This window comes from Hordeum vulgare, chromosome 7H, assembly GCF_904849725.1.
Source record: "Hordeum vulgare subsp. vulgare chromosome 7H, MorexV3_pseudomolecules_assembly, whole genome shotgun sequence".
Lineage (NCBI taxonomy): Eukaryota > Viridiplantae > Streptophyta > Magnoliopsida > Poales > Poaceae > Hordeum > Hordeum vulgare.
In genome coordinates, this window is record NC_058524.1 from 221,915,807 (window position 1) to 221,937,563 (window position 21,757).

The following is a 21,757-nucleotide window of genomic DNA, read 5'->3' on the forward strand; positions in this document are numbered from 1 at the left end:
ACAAGCCGACGGGCGGAGGGCGGCGGAGCAGGGGCGGTGGGCCCGCGGCAGGCCGGTGACGGCGGGCCCGCGGCAGGCCGGTGACGGCGTGCGCGCGGGGGCTGCGGTAGGCTGACAACGGACTCGACAGTTTCTGAAACAACTGCCCAGTTGCAGAAAAACGTTGGACGCGGGATGGAAAAGAAAATCGATGGATGAGGAGCCGGCGGATGGATCGCACAGATCCGCCGGTGGAAGGTAAGACTTTTCCTATATATAGGGACAGAAGTAAAGATAAAGATTAGTAGGTAAAGATTATATTATTATTATTAGGGAGAGAGGAGAGAAGTCGGCGCCGCAAAGGCCTCTTCTCCGCCTCGACGTCCGCGCGCTGTTCCCCACTACCCCCGGCGCGAAGCGAGACAAGGCGGCGACGAAGAGAGCCACCCCTCCTCAGAGGATGGTCACCACGGGTGCGCCGGAGGACGTTGCGCTGCCACCTTCCGCGCCCAAGGGGCCCAAAGGAGAGGCGGAGAGGAAACAGAGCGACGCACAGGGAAGAGGAGGAAACGGCGGCGGCGGTGAAGGTGGCGGGGGTGGAGGTAGAGGGAAGAAGCGGAAGAACAAGGAGGTTTTCATCTACGGGAACTACAGGAACTACTACGGCTACCGAGTGAGTTGAACTTCGCTTCTCCCCTCCACTCGGTGGCCTCTCTAACAAACGGTGAATCTTCAATGTGTCGTGCATGCCGTGGAGTTATTTGGTGAAATGATTTGCTAGAGATTGCGATGTTCTTGGGACTGGGATGGTATATACGGATTATGACTCTTAGTTGAAAGTGGTGAAGCTTTTGCTCAAGACGCGCCCAAGCTGTTTGATGAAATGCGCTGATAGGTTTCGGCATTGATTTGTGTCTCGGAGCTTGCAGAACTTGAGTTTTGCAACCAGGACCCGTGGTTCCCATTTTTCTTGTATCGAATGGAAACTGGAGTGAGGAGAATATACTGTTTTGTTTGATTGTAGTTTGCGGTAGACCAGCATAGACGTTATCTGTTGGGTATTTTGGTGTTAAAATTGCCAATTTTACGCCATACCTTTCATCATTTGATTGGTTTACACAATCCAACCTTTGTGGTACTGTGTGTGACATGGCTGTCGAATTTTAGGAGAAGGCAGTAATCACCACTGCTTTGCCTTTGACCCCATATTGGAATGTAGAATAATTTCTGATTAATAAATGCCCCACAGGTGGTGTTACTGTAATGGCTATTGGCAGAGAAGGAGCAAGCAAGCACGGTGCCTAGTTGCACGTACTTGTTTTGTCAGATCTGTTCATGCTAAATTCACCTGTACAAAGGAGGCTGATAGACGGACAGAGGGTATATTCATTAGATTGGACATTTAATTGTTCTATGCTGCACATGATAGTTCACGTAATACAACAAAAAGGCACTCAATGGCTCAATCAACCAATCTTAGCTGATAACTTCAATCTTTTGATGTCCAACAGATTGATCGCAACGTTGGTGAAGATCCCCGCCTTGAGATATTCAAGAAGGAGTGGTTTGCAGGCAAGGATTGTCTCGATATTGGATGCAACCAAGGTTTGGTCACAATCGGTCTAGGTAATGTTCCGGGGATAATAATTTTGTTCTGTGTTCTTTGGTTAATGATCTTCTGGTCTTATTCACATGCCTTTCAACTTCAATGTTATAGCATCTGTTCTTGAATTACCAGACTGCTGTTACTCTGCAGTCACATTGTTTTAGTTTCTCTTGTTCATTATGAAAGTCTTATCCAGATTAACATGAGCGTTATTTAGCAAATTATTGTAAATATTCTTTGATTTATTCATATGGCCACGTTAGGATAAGTTTAGTCGAGTATGTGCCATCTATTTTAGATTGTCACTTGTAATACGGTTGAGACCACCCTACATAAACATGTCAGACACCTTTGTTAACTTATTATTATTATGGTCTGCCATAGCATAGTTTTCATTTGACAGCCCTTGACCATATAAGAACGGAATGCCAATTAGATGTAGCTGGTCTTCTGCTTCATTATTCTGTGCAGTGATTAGCGGTTCTTCTGACGTTCATTCGTTAGAAATCAATACATCACAGGTGACATGTACAATGTTTTTGGACAGATGCTACAATTGCAAGAGAGAGATATACCGTAGAATATTTTTTCTCTAAATAATTTCATGACAAACACAGTTTCTCATCTCTAATTTTCTTTACCTTGTGCAGCGATGAAGTTTGAGTGTCGAAGCATCCTGGGAGTTGACATCGATAAAGGTTTAAACAGTTATTGTAATATTGTATATTTGTAATACAGATTTCATATTGTTTGTTTTTAGTGCATGAAGTACCTGATAGCTGGAATCTTTTCAAAAAACAATCTGAAGATCTGATTGATGCTTGTCTCACAGCAGCCTTTATGTACATTTTGTGTTTTACTGTATATAATGTTGTGTGCTGAGAACATTAATGCTCATTTCTGAACAATATAAAATGCCAATGAAAAAAATTCTAGTCCTGTTCGACCGGTTATTGCATATCCTAGCTCGGTGTTGTTAGTAGTTCGTAATTATTCTAATGACACAATGCTTGTGAGGTGTGTTGTGTTTGCGAGTCTAAAAAAATAGGATTTGGTGGGACATATATTTTTAAGTGGCATAAAATATTTGCTAACGCCAACGCCTTCATGTGTGCAAATCCCATGTTTCTGTATTGATAACTGAACCTATCTTGAAATTATGAAACTCTGTATGAGATTTATAATGTTAATTTGTTTTTTTAGCAGAATGTGCATTTATGACAGTCAAACTTGGATTTCTGTAATTTTCTCACGTTAGATTCATGGTTCTTAATTAAGTAATAATATTTGACAGATTGCCAATAAATATTATCAACCATACTTGAATAGTTCCTTGTAGTTACGGAATGTTTGTGTGTTCTTGCCTTGCCAAATGTAGTATGGTTGGCTATGTTGGGTTTGTCAAATGAAACTGATTCTGATCTTAAACTTGTAGGTTTGATTGAAACTGCTAACTGGAATTTAAGAAGGATATCTCGAACAGGCAACGTGGCTCCGGAAAGTGCAAAGGTTCATAACTCGTCAGACTCCACAACTCAGAGCTGTCGAGAAGAAGTGGTATCTGAGATGCGAAATGGAAATATCTCTAAGCACGAACAACCTGATCTTTTTAAAATTGTCTCTTTTCGGTCTGAAAATTTTGTACAGAGCACACACAGATATGCAGAACAGTATGACACCATCATGTGGTAAGTTGCAAATTTACAAGAGAGACATGTCAGAGATATTTTGGTTTATTTGTATTAGTCACTATCCAAATTGAATGTCATCTTGATTTTTTATGCTTTTGTTCTCTTGCAGTTTGAGCGTGACAAAATGGATCCACCTGAACTGGGGTGATGATGGTATAACCACTTTGTTTGTGAAGATATGGAGTCTTCTAAGACCGGTATCTATTTCTCTTTTGCTGTCCATAAATTGGATCTCTGTGGTAAGAGGAAAAACTAACAATACCTTCTCTTCTTTCCTCTGGCTTCTCTTGTTTTGCAGGGAGGGATTTTTATCATGGAACCTCAACCTTGGAGCTCGTATAGGAAAAACAGATTAGTGTCAGAGGTAATTTCTGATTGTCAGACTGATGACTGATGCTACATGATTTGTTTTTGGCTTGAGATGGTGTAGTTTCAACTTTAAAGCTCTGACTCTGTTTTTGAAGGCCTGAAGGGTAGCCATGAGTATCTTGCATTGAACTGTTATTTTGGCCCCTTTCTCGTTTCAAAGCTAGATGTACTCCTTGGTTTGAATTACTTCCTGGTCTTTCATCATTTATATTTATTTTTTAAGTCTTTCATCATTTACGTTGGGTCTTACTCTCACCCTACCTGCTTTTGTTTCCCCTGAGCACACAATCTTATGCATCTTAGAGTGAGTAGTAAAATAAATCCTGATCCATCGATGAAACAATTATTTCTTCTCAATCTTCCGTGGGGTGAAGTTAACGCACATTGTCATGTCCTTTTTTCTGGTGGATTTCAGGTTGCCAAAGAAAACTTCAATGATATCTGTATATATCCTGAGAAATTCCGGGAGATACTTCTGGACAAGGTGCGTTCTATATCGGCAACTAATGATATGTTCTTTTCCAGTTCCCTGCAGCAGAGTTGTTGTAAACCATGCAGTGGTGCTTGCAGGTAGGATTCAGGTCAGCAGAGGTGATTACCAACAGATTGGTTGGTTCTGTTGCTGGTTTTGACCGCCCAATTGAAGTTTACCACAAATGATGGAATGAGATTGGTGCTTGCTCTTGCTCAGAGGCTCATGTGGTGCTTCGGGTGCATAAGTTTGGTGCTGTGGGATTGCCCAGAGGCTCATGTGATGCTTGGGGTGCATACGTTTGAATTACTTCCTAGGTAGTTTTTGATAATTTTGTCAGACTTTAGGCAATTAGCCTTTGTGTAGATGAGTTTTGGATGCCAGAGAAAACCTTCCAGTAATATAAGATTTTCCTTCCTATGAAGATCCTAGTTTTGTGGCGGTTTTACAATTGCGACCATTTTATCATAATAATAACCCCGCACATCTTTACCCGGCATATCTTGGGTTGATTAGATCAACTTTCAGACACTGGAGCAACTGAGGAGAATCGCCAATGTCTCGGTCCCTTGCAGCTCAAGCTTCACCTGGGCTCACTCCATGAGCCCACTCCACAACCACATTCCAAAAGCTCCAAGGATATTCCAAAAATAAAAAGGAAGCCCAAAGCAAGAAGATGCATCCACGTTCCAAAAGCTCCAAGGATCTTCCAAAAAATAAAAAAAGAAGCCCAAAAGAAGGCACGGCACAGCAGAGGTGCAACCATCTCCATCCTCTCCCCTGCCCCAAAGCCAAGCAAGGAATCCCTTCTCTCTCTCACTGCCGGGTAGGACCATGGCACAGGGTCCTAGTGAGCTGGCTAGTTATTGGACTGTTCGTATTTTTTTTCTTCAAAATATGTATACGAGTCATCAACCTGTGCATCGGCACAGGCTAGTGATCTTTGTCAAATTGGGTAAAGCGTCTAAATCCCCAACATGGGAACCTGCATTGATATATACTAACAAAATGGCCCGTGCGATGCTACGAAAGAAAAAAAACATAATCTTCAATGATGATGATCACATTATGTTCACGTATCATCGTTTGATTTTAAAATTTTGTGTACAAATGCAAGAAAATGTATCTTCTTTTAAATTATTCACAAGTTGAAGCAATCTTTACATTTTCAAAAAATATATATCATGGTTGTCAAAAATCTTGGTAACTCAAAGATTTATTCTGAATTTCAAGATTTTTTTTAAAAACATACAATAATAATTCGATCCATCCAACAGTTAATTTTTCAAAATTCACACAAGTATATTGTCACAAAGACTTAGAAGCATTAATGTTTAACTACATACATTAGATCTTTCGTGAACAATTTTACAAATATGGTAACAATTTTAAAATCGAGAACATTTTTTACAATTTACAAACATTTACTAAAAAACGTGAATATTTTTTATATTTCGAACGGGTTTAAATATTTTCTTTTCAATTGGCGACCAATTCAAGAAAAGATGAACATAATTTTTGATGTTGGAGGATTTTATTGTAAATTCACAAATATTTTTTGAAACGCATGAAGTTTTTCAGAATAAACAAACATTTTTATAAATCAGTAATATATTTATTAAATTCATGGACATTGTTTTGGAATTTGCAAAAAAAATAAAAAACCGGCGCTTTTTTTGAATCCACAAACCTTTTTATGTTTTCGTCAACATTTTAATTCAAAATTCCTATTTTTAATATGCCAAAGTTTTTTTAATTCTAAATTATTTCAATTATAAATAAAATAAAATGGAACGGAAAATTTTAAATAAAAAAAGATACTATCAAAACAGACATTAGCTATTTTTAAAATTTTAAGACATTTTTGAAATGCATTAACATATTTTGAATTAGAAAGCATTTTGTTAAATGCCTTTAATAATTTTTAATACATGGAATTGTATTTGAAATCATGGACATTTCTTATTGTATAAACAATTTTCTAAAATTGCAAACATTTTATTGTATATGCGAGCATTTTTTACAAAACTCCGAGTAGTTTTTGAAGTCACAAACATTTTTTTATTTAATATGTTGATTTATAATTTTCAGTTTATTAAAAATTTAAAGAATATTTAAAGTTCTAAATTATTTATAATACAAAAAATAAAACGGAACTGAAAATAAATAAGTAAATGAACTAAAAGCAGGCGCTTGTGCATGGGCCGGCCCATACGGTGTGCTGGATATTCTCCCAGCATGCAGAGCATAATATAGGAGGTTTTTACATGGGCCGGACCAGTCCAAGATTTTGTGCTTTGTGAAACGTTTTCTATTACTTACCGGTGACATAGTGGGTAATTTATGCAAACTTTAAAGGTAATTTCCATGACGGACGATCAGAAACCGTATTTGCTTTATTATTAGGGAGAGATATTGGTCTGCCGGGAGGATCTCTCGCATGGGTACAGACGTTCAGTTGAGGGTCCAACCAAGAGGAGATTATAGAGGGGAGACAGAGATAAGAGATAACATAAGTTAAACATGAAATGTCTATCTCTAACTATTTCTTAACTGAGCGATGAAACACAAGATACGCACAAGTTATGCGCATAACTGTATGATGTGTTTAACACCCTTCCTTAATCAGAATTTCACCAAGTTAAGATTACACATAAATTCTTCAAATGGTCTTGTGAACAAAGCTTTTATAAAGTCATATGGAACTTGATGTTTTGAGTGGACAAACCGGATCTCTAACTCCTTGTCGGCAACTATTTCTCTCACAAAATAATAATCAATATTGATATGCTTAGTTCTTGCATGAAATATGAGATTAGAAGATAAATATATGGCAGCAAGATTATCACATGAAAGACATGAAGTGTGTGTGTGACATATTCCAAGCTCTTTAGCATGGACTTGACCCAGACAATTTCCGCTCTTCCATTCGCCAATGCTTTGTATTCTGTCTCAGTACTTGATTTTCAAACCGTAGCCTGTTTTTTGCACATCATGATCGTAAATTAGGCTCAAAGAAAATTGCAAAATCACCTGTAGACCTTCTATCGTCTAAGCAGCCTGTCCAGTCAGAGTCAGAAAAAACACTAACAACATTGGGTGATGACTTGCTAAAATTTAGGCCTACACTTAAGATATTCTTTACATATGTCAGCATGTGTTTAGCAGAAAGTCGAATGAGCCGTAGTTGGTGCATGAAGAAAATAACAAACTTTATTTATATATTGGCTCCTAAAAATAGCCCAAATAGACCAAAAACAACCCAAAATCAGGCGGGCTGGTGGGCTAACGTGCCGGCCAGTTTACATGTTTTTTTGAAGGTTTGAGGGTTGGCCCGTTTACACGTTGTGCCGTATTTGGGCCAGGTAGTGGACACGAGTGCCAGCCCTACACGGCCCTTATATTAGGCGTGCCTGGGTGGGCCGTGCAGTGCCTGGCCCGTTTAGGCCAGGCCGTGCCGTACCGACCCATCCGGCCAGGTCTGTTCGCCGGGTCCTTCCTCCTTTTTTCTTTTTGCGCTGGCCTCTTCCTGTTCCCTGCTCAAGTCGGCGCCGCAAAAGCCTCGCGCCTCGAAGGGTTTCTTCTCCTCCGCCTCGCCGTCCGCGCGCTGTTCCCCACTACCGTCCGCGGGAAGCGAAACAACGCGGCGGCGAAGAGAGCCACCCCTCCTCAGAGGATGGTCACCACAGCTGCGCCGGAGGGCGTCGCGCAGCCACCTTCCGCGGTCAACGGGCCCAAAGGCGAGGCGGAGAGGAAACAGAGCGACGCACAGGAAAGAGGAGGTAACGGCTGCGGTGGCAGCGGCGGCGGCGGCGGTGCAGGTGGTGGGGGTGGACGTAGAGGGAAGAAGCGGAAGAACAAGGGAGGTGCTTTCATCTACGGAAACTACAGGAACTACTACGGCTACCGAGTGAGTTGAACCGCGCTTCTCCCCTCCACTCGGTGGCCTCTCTAACAAACGGTGAATCTTCAATGTGTTGTGCATGCCGTGGAGTTATCTGGTGAAATGATTTGCTGGAGATTGCTATGTTCCTGGGACTGGGATGGTTTATACGGACTAGGACTCTTTGTTGAAAGCGCTGGAGCTTTTGCTTAGGACGCGCCCAAGCTGTTTGATGAAATGCGCAGATAGGTTTCGGCATTGATCTGTGTCTCAGAGCTTGCAGAACTTGAGTTTTGGAACGAGACCACTGCTTTGAGCCTTTAACCCCATATTGGACATGCAGTATAATTTCTGATTAGTAAATGCCCCAAGGTGTTACTGTAATGGCAATTGGCAGAGAAGAAGTAAGCAAGCACGGACCCTAGTTGCACGTACTTGTTTTCACAGATCTACTTATGCTAAATTCACCTGCTCAAAGGAGGCAGATAGACGGATAGAGGGTCTTTTCATTAGATTGGACATTTAATTGTTCTATATGCTGCACATGATAGTTCACTTAATACGACAAAAAGGCAGTCAATGGCCGGATCAACAAATCTTAGCTGATAACTTCAATCTCTTGATGCTCAACAGATTGATCGTAATGTTGGTGAGGATCCCCGTCTTGAGATATTCAAGAAGGAGTGGTTTGCAGGCAAGGATTGTCTTGATATTGGATGCAACCAAGGTTTGGTCACAATCGGTCTAGGTAATGTTCTGGGGATAATAATTTTGTTCTGTTTTGTTTGGTTAATGATCTTCCGGTCTTATTGCCATGTCTTTCAACTTCAATGTTATAGCTTCTGTTCTTGAATTACCAGACTTCTGTTACTGTGCAGTTACATTGTTTTAGTTTCTATTTTGAATATGAAAGTCTTATCCATATTAACAAAAACATTGTTTAGCTAATTATTGTAATTCTTTGATTTATTCATATGGTTACAGTAGGATAATTTTAGTCGAGTATGTGTCATCTATTGTAGGTTGTCACTTGTAATATGGTTGAGACTGATAGATCCCGTGGATCCTCTAGGTTAGATGGGTCACGGTATTAGTCGTGGTTTTTACCTTGTCCCGAGCTTGACGAGCTCGCACCGGCGTCCATCGCGAGGTGGTGATGGCGGTGGTAACAGGGAAGAGTGTGGCGTGGGTGGTGCTTCCCGTGAGCACTGCGCTAACCCTAGATCGGATGGGTTTGTAGGTGGGAGTGTGACGGCGGTGAACCTCATAAGTCGTGCCTCGACACCCCACCTTCTTTTATATAGCGCGGGTCATAGGGGCCCACCAACCATAACGGGTTGGGCGTCCCCGATCAAGGCGCATAGATCAAGGTCCGGTGGGCCATTGGGCCCACTCGGGAGGAGATCAACCTAACATTCTCCCCCTTGATCTCAACTTTTACTTTTGACTTTATACTTTCTAGTTTATTTGTTCCATCACATATAGGCATGTAGAGCATGTCTCATCGTCACAGCTTAATTGCCGATAGAATCATACAGCTACAACACACGTTTTGTTTTGAAACAAATTCATTTACTTTTGGGCCTCTTATGATCCAGGAATCATAGGCTTTCCATCAAACCCATGCCGGCTAAGTGTTCCTTGAACACACTGGGTGGTAAGCCCTTTCGTTAGCGGCTAAGTGTTCCATGAACACACTGGGTGGTCTGTTTTGAGCTTTTCCATGAAATAGCTCCTCCAGCGAGAGTGAACACGTATCCAGACGTGGATTTTCTATCATCTCTATCTCCCGCAAAATCTGCGTTTGAATACCCTTTTATCTCTAGGGAATCAGATCTTCTGTATGTTGGCATGATTTCCTTTGTGCCTTGCGCATAACGCAATGCTTTCTTTGCCATCTTCCAGTGCTCTTGGCCTGGATTTGCTTGATATCTACCGAGTACCCCGGTGATAAAAGCTAAGTCAGGGCATGTGCACACTTGTGCATACTCTAAACTTCCAACAGCCGAAGTATATGGCACTGTTTTCATCTCATCGAGCTCGTACTGATTCTTGGGACATTGGTAATTCCCAAAACTACCGCCCTTGACTATAGGAGCAGGTGTGGCTTTACATTTATGCATATTATACTTTTTGAGAACTTTCTCTAAATATGCTTTCCGCGACAGTCCTAAGACTCCATTTTTCCCATCTCGGTGAATTTCAATGCCCAAAACATATGAAGCATCACCAAGGTCTTTCATATCAAAGTTTGAGGATAAAAATTTCTTTGTCTCTTGTAGTAAACTAACACCATTGCTTGCAAGCAAGATATCATCCACATACAAGATTAGGAAAATGTATTTCCCACTTCTAAACTTTGCATAAACACAGTTATCCTCAACATTTTCTTGAAATCCAAACCTTTTAATAGTATCGTTAAACTTTAGATACCAGTGTTTAGAGGCTTGCCTTAGTCCATAAATGGATTTCTTTAGGCGGCATCCCATATCTTCCTTGCTTTCCATGATAAAACCCTTGGGTTGTTTCATGTAAACATCTTCTTCTAAATCTCCGTTTAGAAATGCCCCCGCTCCCCACGCCTAGCCTAGCCTCGCCGTCCATCAGCCGCCGCCGCCCGCACCAGCGCTCCGCCCTGCTTCCGCTCCCCCTCAGGCCCCGCGTGATGGCTGCCTTCGCCGCTGCTGACCCTGTCGACCCCCGAGAGACCCCCTCCGGCGAGCGCGTCTCCTACGGGGAACGCTGGAGCAGCTCGGAGGGAGAGTCCTCGACGAGGTCGTACAGCGACGTCGCACGCGCGTCTCCCGAAGGCCCGCCGGCCGCCGCTGCCCCCAGGCGCGCCGCCACCGCCTCCGGACGTGCTGCGCCTGCTCCCCGTCTCGCGGTGCAGGACCGCCTCGGCCCCCGCTTGGAGGTGCACCGCGCGTCGGGAGGGCCGGTGCTCGACGCGGCCGGATTCCAGCAGCCCCGCCGCAAGCATCATCACCGCCGTCCGCGCCGTGGTGCCCCGCCCAGCCCGGCATCCCCGTCGCATCGCCGCAGCCCGTCCCCGGAGGAGGTCGCCGGCCTCTGCTTCCGCTGCCTCGACCACAGGCATCACGTGCGCGACTGCCCCAACGACGTCCGGTGCCGCCACTGCCTCGTCTTTGGCCACGCCTCCCGCGCCTGTGGCGGCCGTCGCGCCGCCGACGCGGCTCGGCAGCCCACGCGCACGGACGCCGCGCAACCTCGCGCCAAGGATGCTCCCAGGCAGCACCCGCGCGCATCTGCGGCCGTGCAGCACCCCCCTCTCGCGGCGTGGTCGCCAGGATCCCTCCCACCGCCGTGCAACCCCGCACCGTCCTTCCGGCGCCTGCTCCCCTCCCGGCTCCGGCCGCCCCGTCGCCCGTTGATGGCCCCGCGCGGGTTATCGTGGCGCAGACGACGGAGATGGATGACGCCGAGCTTGTCCTTGCCCGTGCCATGGTGGTTACCATCACGCGCAATCGGTCGCGAGTATCTCCGGCCGAGGTGGTCGAGCTGCTCCTGAGCTCGCTGGACCTCGCCGAGGGCGACTTCACCGTGCACGCGCATCATCCAGAGGACTTCCTCCTCATCTTCTCCTCGTTGGCCACCATGCGCCGGTTCAATGGCGACCACATCCTTTGCTCACCCCGTTCTGCCCTCTCTCTGCGGCCATGGTGCAAATCGGCACATGCCACCGCCGACGACCTCGGATACCGCGTGGAGCTGGAGCTTCGCGGCATCCCGGCCCACGCGTGGCATCTTTCCATGGCCGAGCATGTGCTGGGATCGAGCTGCTGGATTGAACGGCTGCACCGCCGCACGCGGTCGCGCGACGACCTTGCCGTCTTCCGTCTCGTCGGCCGCGCTCACGATCGCGCTGACATCCGACGCGCTGTGGTGCTGGCTATCGTCGAGCAGCTCCCTGCTCGCGTGCCCTCGGAAGCCCCCGCCATCAGGACCCTGTCCTACCCCATCTCCATCGAGCTTACCATGGCGGAGCTTACCATGGCGGCTTCCTGGCCTGGCGCAGCGGCGCCGCCGAGCGGCTCTCGTCCTGCCAGGCTGGGCATGCTGGCCTGGCCCAGGCCGCAGGGACCCACACACCCTCGTCAGCGCGTCAACAAAGGAGAGAGGGACCGCGTCATCAGCCTGCAAAAGGGAGGTTCGTCGGGGGCCCGCGCACACCTACCTGCGCAACTCTCGGACAGCGTCAGAGCGGCTCCTGCCTCGGCGACAGCCGGCGAGCCGCGGTTGGCTGGCGACGCCCTAATTCCTCCTGCCGTTTCAAATCCACGCGTCCCCACCACGACCAGGGCTGTTGTGCTCAGGACCGCATGTACCCTTGTGCCGGAAGCTGATTCGATCGGGGCCACCTCTGCATCGGCTGAGCTCACGCTCGCCAGCCAAGTCTTTGATTCACAGCCAGACGCCCCAACTGTGCCAGTCACGCCTGCTGCCTGGTCGGGCCAAAGCTGCGCAATGATCCCCCTGCTACGCGGGACCCGCCTGACGTCTCAGATCAGACGCCGCAGGCCAGCGCGGGCAGCGCTTTGCCACGCGCGGGAAACCTGGTCATCGCTGCCGCCCCGCCGGATTTGGCTCCTGGGCCCCTGCCCACCTGCCAGCCCGCTGCAGGGACGCCCACTGTCGAGCAGGCCTCCCCCGAGCCAGCCTCACCTGGGACTCCCTCCTTTGGGCCCCCTCCTGCAGCGAATGGCGAGGACATAGGCCGCCCCGGCCCATCCCCGATCACCATCCTGCAGCGGCCCGCACGTCGTGATCCTGATGGCGCCCCTGATGTCGCGCCGCGCGTGCCTGCGCCGAACCGATTTGCTTCGCCCCCGATCACCTTGCTACGACCGCGCAGCCGGCCGGTCTCCGGTCCCTCCTCCTGGACGCTGGGACAATTCTTGTCAGCAGCCATGAAGCAACTTAATGCCACCTTGCCATCCCCGGGGAAACGACCGTGGCCACCTCTGAACTTTAGTCCTCGGCGGGGACGATCCGCTGCTGCACACATGGCTGCGGCAACGTCGCCAAGGGCCGAGAGGCGCGCCCAAGTGCAGATTCTACGCACCCTCGGCATTGTCGGCATCAACCAACCCATCTCCGCCGTCGAGATGAAGGCCTACGACGATTTGTTCGCCACGCCGCTCCAGCTGTCGGTCTTGCAGGCTATCGCGGCCCTTGTTGACAGGGAGATTCCGGCATGTCTGACGGCTGTGCCCAGCGATGCTGCCGCCTGCGCGAGTTAGCGGCGCCGCTCGCCACACGTCGACCCCTTGCTCATGGATCACGGCTTGCAGATTGTTGTATGGAATGTTAGAGGCCTTAACTCGCGCGCTAGGCGCTGCGCGATTCGATCGCTTCTCTGTACCACCCGCGCGTCCATTATATGTCTTCAAGAAACTAAGATGGCTTTGATCTCGTCGTCTGTTGTGCTGGAAACGCTGGGGTCTGAATTTGATGGTTCCACTTACCTCCCGGCCGATGGCACGCGTGGTGGCATTCTCCTGGCTTGGAAAACCAGGGCTGTCACGCTCTCTGACCTCCTGTTTCACGCAGCACGCGGTGACTGCGAAGGTACGCGCGCCCAATAGCAACCCCTGGTGGCTCACCACGGTCTACAGGCCCCAAAGTGACCAGGACAAGCTGCTGTTCCTGCAGGAGCTGCGCGACATTCGCGATACCAGCCCAGGCCCGTGGATGTTGTGCGGGGACTTCAACTTGATATGTCGCGCCTCGGACAAAAGCTCGGGCAACGTGAACCATCGCATGATGGGTAGGTTCCGCCGCGTCATCAACGACCTGACTCTGAAGGAGGTTTACCTCAATGGGCGTCGCTTCACGTGGTCCAACGAGCAATCCCCTCCTACGCTCGTGTGCCTTGACCGGGTGCTCTGCACCGCAGACTGGGAGGACAGCCATGGCGAGTGCCACCTCCGTTGCCTGGCATCCGTTGTATCTGACCACTGCCCTCTGCTTCTGGACTGCTCACCCATGCCCTCGGATCACAAACGATTCCACTTCGAGGAGTTTTGGATGCGTCTCGACGGCTTCCACGACACGGTAGCCGCGGCCTGGGGCTCGGTGTCCGACCCAGACCCTTTCAGACGGCTGGTCAGGCGCCTGCAGGCCACGGGCCGCGCCCTCACGAGCTGGAGCGCCAAGTCCACGGGCAACATCAGGGACAAGCTCGCCATCTCCCGCGAGCTAATCCTGCGCTTCGACCAGGCGATGGAGATCCGCACGCTCTCCCCCCCGGAGGACTGGTTGCGCAAGCAGACCAAGATGTCCTACCTGGGCTTGGCCTCGCTTGAGCGCACGATCGCCCGGCAGCGTGCTCGCCTCTCCTCCCTCTCGGACGGCGACGCGAACACGAGCTTCTTCCACAGGCAATGCACATATCGTCAGCAGAAGAACAGAGTGTACAGCCTGCTTGTCGATGGGCAGATGCTCAGCGAGCATGAGGAGATGGCCCAGGCGGCCTTTGCTCACTTCGACGGGCTGCTTGGCACAGCGGCCGACCGTGCCCACACGCTAGACTTCGAGCACCTCACCGGGCCAGCTGACCTGACGGCCCTAGAGGTGCCGTTCAGCCCTGAGGAGATTTGGGAGGCTGTGCGACGCATGCCGGTGCACAAGGCACCGGGACCGGACGGCTTCACCGCGGAGTTCCTGCGCGCGTGCTGGAGCACCATTAAGCAGGACGTGCTTGAGGTCTTTGAGCAGCTCTATGTGCTGAGGGGGCGCGGATTCCACAAGCTCAACCAAGCACTGCTCACCTTATTGCCAAAGCGCGCCGATGCCCACAGACTTGGCGACTATTGGCCGATCTGCCTGATACATATTGTGGCTAAGCTCTTCGCGAAGGTCCTCTCCTTGTGCTTGGCCCTGATGCTCGACGGCCTGGTGAGCCGCTACTAGAATGCATTCATCGCCGGACGTACTCTCCACGACAACTTCATCCTAGTCCGGCAATCCCTCAAGCTTCTGCACCAACTGGGCGCGCCGAGGATCATGCTCAAGCTAGACCTCACCCGGGCCTTCGACTCCATATCATGGCCCTTCCTCTTCGAGGCCTTGCGCCAATATGGGTTCGGAGCGAGGTTCCGGGAGTGGCTGGCCATCCTCCTCTCATCGGCCAGCACCCGCGTCTTGCTCAATGGAGTGCCGGGACCCCCGATCTGGCACCGTCGTGGGTTGCGACAGGGTGACTCGACATCTCCACAACTCTTCGTCCTGGCCGTCGACACGCTCAGCTGCCTCATGCAATGGGCGCTCCAGGCCGGCATTCTCCGGAGCCTCCACCCCCGACACAACATCCCGGCTATCTCGCTTTACGCCGATGATGTGATGTTGTTCTGCCACGCCTCGACCGACGAGGTCCTCGCTGTGAAGGGCATCTTAGGGGTCTTTGGTTCCGCCTCCGGCCTGCATGTGAACTACGGCAAGAGCTCTGCCACAGCATTACATGGAGATGAGTCGACCACCGAATCGCTAGCGATTCTTGGCTGCCAGGCGGCGGACCTGCCCATCACATATCTGGGTATCCCCCTCTCCACGCGCCGCCCCTCAGCGGCTCAGATGCAACCACTAGTTGACAAGGTGGCCGGCCGCCTACCATCGTGGAAGGCGTGGCTCATGAACAAGGCCGGGCAGCTGGCGCTCGTCAAGTCTGTGCTTAGCGCCATCCCCATCCACCAAATGCTCGCCCTAACACCTCCGAAGAAAACCCTGAAGCAGCTCGAGAAGATTCAGCGTGGGTTCCTCTGGGCCGGACGCGAGGCTGCCCTCGGTGGGCACTGTCACGTGAACTGGCGCCGGGTATGCCGACCGATTGAGTACGGCGGTCTGGGAGTCCGCGACCTAGAGCGCACGGGGCTTGCCCTTAGGCTCAGATGGCTATGGCTATCGCGGACGGACACTAGCCGCGCCTGGCATGGCCTGGACTTGCAGTTCACCCCCGAGGAGCACGACCTTTTCTATGCCTCCACCACCATGCAGATTGGAGACGGAACGACATCACTTTTCTGGGAGGACCGATGGCTTCTCGGCCTCTCCATCCGCGAGCACGCGCCCTAGCTGTACATGTGCATCCCCAAACATCGCAGAAAATCTCGGACGGTGGCGGAGGGCATTGCCGGCAATGCTTGGGCGAGGGATATTCACGACACCCTTGGCCTACAGGAGATTGGGCAGTACCTCCAGATATGGCTGCTGGTGTCCCGCACCACCCTCTCCTCAGAGCCGGACACGCTATCCTGGAAGTGGACAGCCAGCGGCAGCTACACAGCTAGGTCTTGTTACCTAGCCACCTTCCACAGATCTATCACTTGCCGGTCTTGGAAGTTGATCTGGAAGGGTTGGGCCCCGTCGAAGGTCAAGTTCTTCCACTGGCTCGCCAATCAGGACCGCTGCTGGACTGCTGAGCGCCTTGCTCGCCATGGCCTGACACATCACCCTCGGTGCCTCCTTTGCGACCAAGAACCGGAGACGATACAGCACCTGCTACTCACCTGCCCATTCGCGAAGTAGACCTGGCACGGGATCATGTCCTGGCTGCGCCTCCCGACTCCGGTGCCTGACCAGGACGCCACGCTCCAGGATTGGTGGCTGCGTGCTCGCGATGCCACGCCACCCCCGCTCTGCAAAGCGCTGGCCTCGGTTGCGCTCCTTGTGCCTTGGATGATCTGGAAGCATAGGAACGCGTGTGTTTTTGACCATGTAACCCCATCGCTAGTTGAGCTCGCTGATGCGATCAAGGATGAGTCCAGGAGTTGGGCTAAGGCAGGGGCCAAAGGGCTTAGGGTCACCCTGCCACCCTCCTGGGACGTTCATTGATCCATTGGTAACACCGTTGTACTAGCCTCTTAGGAGGATGTCCCCCCCTCTTTTCAATGCAATGAAACGCAAAGTCTTTTGCGTTTTCTCGGGGAAAAAAATGTGAATGGCGGTTTTAAGCGCCTCCATCCATAATCCCAATGGCAGGTTGAAGTAACTCATCATGCTGCGCACCATATCCATAAGGATACGGTTGCGCCTTTCAGCTACTCCATTTTGCTAAGGCTCGCCCGACATTGAATACTGGGCAACTATGCCATTCTCCTGCAAGAACTTTGCAAAAGGTCCAGGGACTTGGCCATATGGAGTGTGTCGACCGTAGTACTCCCCCCCACGGTCTGACCTCACTATCTTTATCTTTTTGTCAAGCTGATTTTCAACTTCAGCTTTGAATATTTTGAATTTATCCAATGCTTCATTTCTTTCTTAGATTGGATAAATATAACCGAAACGGGAGTAATCATATATGGATGTTATGAATGAATCATAACCATCCACACTTTTCATCGGAAATGGTCCACAAATATCAGTGTGAATAATTTTCAGTGTTCTTGTGCTTCGGTTTGCATCCTTTTTGATTTGTTTTACATATTTTCCTTTAACGCAATCTATGCATTGTTCTAAGTCAGAGAACTTCAACTGAGGAAGAATTTCACTTTTGACTAATCTTTCTATTCTCCCCCCTGGAAATATGGCCCAAGTGACAGTGCCATAATTTTGAGGAGTCCCGAGTTCTCTTTCTTTTCTTTTGTTCTTTGTTCGATGAGGAACTTTGCTCATTCACATTATATGCATAGTGCACTTTTTCACGAAGTGATAACAGATAAAGCTCATTATGGAGGAAGGCATCGCCTACATAATCATTATTATACCAAATGGCACATTTGCCATGTACAAAAAAACATTCATAATTGTCTTTATCCAAGCATGAAACACTTATTAAATTTCTATTACATGAAGACACGAATAGTACATCTCTAAGCAAAAGCTTGAATCCTTCGGCTAGCTCCTCGTCGAAGGATTCAAGCTTTTGCTTAGAGATGTACTATTCGTGTCTTCATGTAATAGAAATTTAATAAGTGTTTCATGCTTGGATAAAGACAATTATGAATGTTTTTTTGTACATGACAAATGTGCCATTTGGTATAATAATGATTATGTAGGCGATGCCTTCCTCCATAATGAGCTTTATCTGTTATCACTTCGTGAAAAAGTGCACTATGCATATAATGTGAATGAGCAAAGTTCCTCGTCGAACAAAGAACAAAAGAAAAGAAAGAGAACTCGGGACTCCTCAAAATTATGGCATTGTCGCTTGGGCCATATTTCCAGGGGGAGAATAGAAAGATTAGTCAAAAGTGAAATTCTTCCTCAGTTGGAGTTCTCTGACTTAGAACAATGCATAGATTGCGTTAAAGGAAAATATCTAAACAAATCAAAAAAGGTGCAAACCGAAGCACAAGAACACTGGAAATTATTCACACTGATATTTGTGGACCATTTCCGGTGAAAAGTGTGGATGGTTATGATTCGTTCATAACATTCACAGATGATTACTCCCGTTTCGGTTATATTTATCCAATCGAAGAAAGAAATGAAGCATTGGATAGAAAATGTCAGCTACCTTTGTTAACTTATTACTCCCTCCGTAAAGTAATATAAGACGTTTTCGATCACTAAAATAGTGATCTAAAACATCTTATATTACTTTACAGAGGTAGTATTATCAGTATTGAGTATTATATTGGTCTGCAATAGCATAATTTTCATTTCACGACTCTTGACCGTATAAGAACAGAATGCCAATTAGCTGTAGCTGGTCTTGTGCTTCATTATTCTTTGCATTGATGGCTTAGTGGCTCTTCTGACACTCATTTGTTAGAAATCAATACATCAAGGTGACATATGCAATTTTTTGGGGGCAGATGTGACAATTGAGAGAGAGGGAGAGGAGGGAGAGGGAGAGGGAGAGGGAGAGGGATTGTAGAATGTTTTTTCTCTAGATAAATTTCGTGACAAACACAGTTTCTCATCTCTAATTTTTTGGTCTGCAGCGATGAAGTTTGAATGTCAAAGCATCCTTGGAGTTGACATCGATGAAGGTTTAAACTATTATTTTAATATTTAATGAAGTAATATTGTCTATTTGTAATACGATTTCATACTGTTTATTTTTAGTGCATGAAGTAGCTGGTAGCTGGAATGTTTCAAATAAACAATCTAAAGATCTGATTGATGCTTGTCTCACAGCAGCCTTTATGTACATTTTGTGTTTTTATATACATAATGTTGTGTGCTGAGAGTATTAATGCTCATTTCTGAACAATATAAAGTGCCAATAAGAAAATCTAGTCCTGTTCGACCAGTTACTGCATATCCCATCTCAGTGTTGTTAATAGTAATTTGTAATTATTGTATCGACAGAATGCTTGTGAGGCGTGTTGTGGTTGCAAGTATAAAGAAGTAGAATTTTATTTATTTTTAAAATGGTATAAAATCCTTGCTGATGTCCACACCTTCCTGTTCACAAATTTGATGTTTTTGTATTGATAACTCAACCTATATTGAAAATTGAAATTATGAAACTCTATGCGATTTATAGTGTTATAATTTGTTTTTTAGTAGAATGTGCATTTATGACAGCGAAACTTGGATTTCTGTAATTTTCTGACGTTAGATGCACGGTTCGTAATTAAGTAAAAATATTTGACAGATTACCAATAAATATCATCAAGCATACTTGAATAGTTCCTTGTAGTTACGTAATGTTTGTTTGTTCTTGCCTTGTTAAATGTAGTATGGTTGGCTGGGTTGGGTTTGTCAAATGAAACTGATTCTGATCTTAACCTTGTAGGTTTGATTGACCTTGCTAAGTGGAATTTAAGAAGGATATCCCGAACAGGCAACATGGCTCCAGAAAGTGCCAAGGTTCATAACTCGTCAGAGTCCACAACTCAGAGCCATCAAGAAGAAGTGGTATCTGGGATGCCAAATGGAAATATTTCTAAGCACGCTCGGCCTGATCTTTTTGAAATTGTCTCTTTTCGGTCTGAAAATTTTATACAGAGACGCAAATGTTCAGAACAGTATGACACCATCATGTGGTAAGTTGCAAATTTACAAGAGAGACATGCCATAGATTTTTTGGTTTATTTGTATAGTCACCATCCAAATTGAATGTCATCTTGATTTGTTGTGCTTTTGTTCTCTTAAAGTTTGAGCGTGACAAAATGGATCCACCTGAACTGGGGTGATGATGGCATAATCACTTTGTTTGTGAAGATATGGAGTCTTCTAAGACCGGTATCTATTTCTCTTTTGCTGTCGCTATGTTGGATCTCTGTGGCAAGAGGAAAAACTAACAATACATTGTCTTCTTTCCTCTGGCTTCTCTTGTTATGCAGGGAGGGATTTTTATCATGGAGCCTCAACCTTGGACCTCGTATAGGAAAAACAGATTAGTGTCAGAGGTAATTTCTGATTGTCATACTGATGACTGATGCTACATGATTTGTTTTTGGCTTGAGATGGTAGTTTCAACTTTAAAGCTCTAACTCTGTTTGTGAATGCTGAAGGGTAGCCATGAGTATGTTGCATCGAACTGTTCTTTTGGTCCCTTGCGTGTTTCAATGCTAGATGTACTCCTTGGTTTGAATTGCTTCCTGCTCTGTCATCATTTACTTGTTTTTCATTCTGAATAAGTCTTTCATCATTTACGACAGGGTCTTACTCTCACCCAACCTGCTTTTGTTTCCCCTGATCGCACAATCTTATGCATCTTAGAATGAGTAGTAACAAAATACTGATCCATCGATGCAAAAATATTTCTTCTCAATCTTTCATGGGGTGAAGTTAACTCACATCGTCCTGTCCTTTTATCTGGTGGATTTCAGTTTGCCAAAGAAAACTTCAAGTATATCTGTATATACCCTGAGAAATTCCGGGAGGTACTTCTGGACAAGGTGCGTTCTATATCGGCGACTAATGCTATGTTCTTTTCCAGTTCCCTGCAGCAGAATCGTTGTAAACCATGCAGTTGTACTTGCAGGTAGGATTCAGGTCAGTAGAGGTGATTACCAACGGATTGGTCGGATCCGTCGCTGGTTTTGACCGCCCAATTGAAGTTTACTACAAATGATGGAATGAGATCGACGGTTGCCTCTTACCCAGAGGCTCATGTGGTGCTTCGGGTGCATAAGTTTGGTGCTGTGGGATTCGTCGAACTTCACCGGTGCTTTCTTTGGTACAAATATGACGATCAAGGTTTCACATAACGCTGGATTAGCAGTTTGTGGGAGTGTCATTTTCAACAAGCGCCCAAGGAATGCTATGGATTGGGTGGTGGTGGTATTGCCTTCCGTAGGTAGTTTTCAATATTTTGTGAGACTTTAGGCTATCAGCCTTTGTATATATGGATTTTGAATGCCAGAGAAAACCTTCCAGTAATATAAGATTTCCCGTCCTATGAGCATCCTAGTTCTGTCGCAGTCAATTGCAATCGCTTTATCTTGGGTCAATTAGATCAACTTTCAGGCACTATACTTGTTACTTTGCTCAATCCTGGAACAGCCGGGGAGAATCGCCAATGTCCCCGTCCCTTGCAGATCAAGCTTCACCTGAGCCCACTCCACGAGCACTTTGAAGCAAAAGCCATTGATCAGTCTTTTCCGAAGATGCAACCACATTCGAAAGGCTCCAAGGATCTTCCAAAGCTGAAAAAATAAAAGGCCAAAGGAAGGCACCGCACCGCAAAGGTGCAACCATCTCCATCCTCTCCCCTGCCCCGAGCCAAGCAAGGAATACCTTGTTCTCTCTCAACTTACCTTATATAGCCAGCTCGATGGCGCTGAGCTGCGACGAGTGCAACAATGGTTTGCATGGGCGTCGCCGAGTGCCAGCACGTCCAC

The 21,757-nt window shown here is 47.3% G+C and overlaps 2 protein-coding genes across 2 annotated transcripts; both read left to right on the forward strand.

Moving 5' to 3' along the window:
• Positions 1–299: 299 nt before the first annotated feature.
• On the forward strand, positions 300–4,421 carry LOC123408741 (probable RNA methyltransferase At5g51130). The gene is made up of 8 exons (XM_045101788.1): positions 300–652; positions 1,491–1,605; positions 2,236–2,283; positions 3,021–3,273; positions 3,386–3,473; positions 3,575–3,640; positions 4,061–4,129; positions 4,216–4,421. Exons 1-8 carry the CDS (start codon positions 440–442, stop codon positions 4,303–4,305), a joined length of 942 nt encoding a protein of 313 aa, XP_044957723.1. The 5' UTR covers positions 300–439; the 3' UTR covers positions 4,306–4,421.
• A 3,219-nt stretch (positions 4,422–7,640) lies between these two features.
• On the forward strand, positions 7,641–21,315 carry LOC123408742 (probable RNA methyltransferase At5g51130). The gene is made up of 8 exons (XM_045101789.1): positions 7,641–8,027; positions 8,634–8,748; positions 18,905–18,952; positions 19,705–19,954; positions 20,066–20,153; positions 20,255–20,320; positions 20,744–20,812; positions 20,899–21,315. Exons 1-8 carry the CDS (start codon positions 7,794–7,796, stop codon positions 20,986–20,988), a joined length of 960 nt encoding a protein of 319 aa, XP_044957724.1. The 5' UTR covers positions 7,641–7,793; the 3' UTR covers positions 20,989–21,315.
• The last annotated feature ends 442 nt before the right edge of the window (positions 21,316–21,757 follow it).

What these genes read in the sequence shown, in the direction of transcription:
- LOC123408742 (XM_045101789.1), top strand. Translation starts at nt 7,794, where the DNA reads ATGGTCACCACAGCTGCGCCGGAGGGCGTCGCGCAGCCACCTTCCGCG. An exon ending in TGGAGTTGACATCGATGAAG is followed by an intron (nt 18,953 to 19,704) that starts GTTTAAACTATT and finishes TTAACCTTGTAG; the next exon opens with GTTTGATTGACCTTGCTAAG. An exon ending in GGGAGGTACTTCTGGACAAG is followed by an intron (nt 20,813 to 20,898) that starts GTGCGTTCTATA and finishes TTGTACTTGCAG; the next exon opens with GTAGGATTCAGGTCAGTAGA.
- LOC123408741 (XM_045101788.1), top strand. Translation starts at nt 440, where the DNA reads ATGGTCACCACGGGTGCGCCGGAGGACGTTGCGCTGCCACCTTCCGCG. An exon ending in TTTGGTCACAATCGGTCTAG is followed by an intron (nt 1,606 to 2,235) that starts GTAATGTTCCGG and finishes TACCTTGTGCAG; the next exon opens with CGATGAAGTTTGAGTGTCGA. An exon ending in GGGAGTTGACATCGATAAAG is followed by an intron (nt 2,284 to 3,020) that starts GTTTAAACAGTT and finishes TTAAACTTGTAG; the next exon opens with GTTTGATTGAAACTGCTAAC.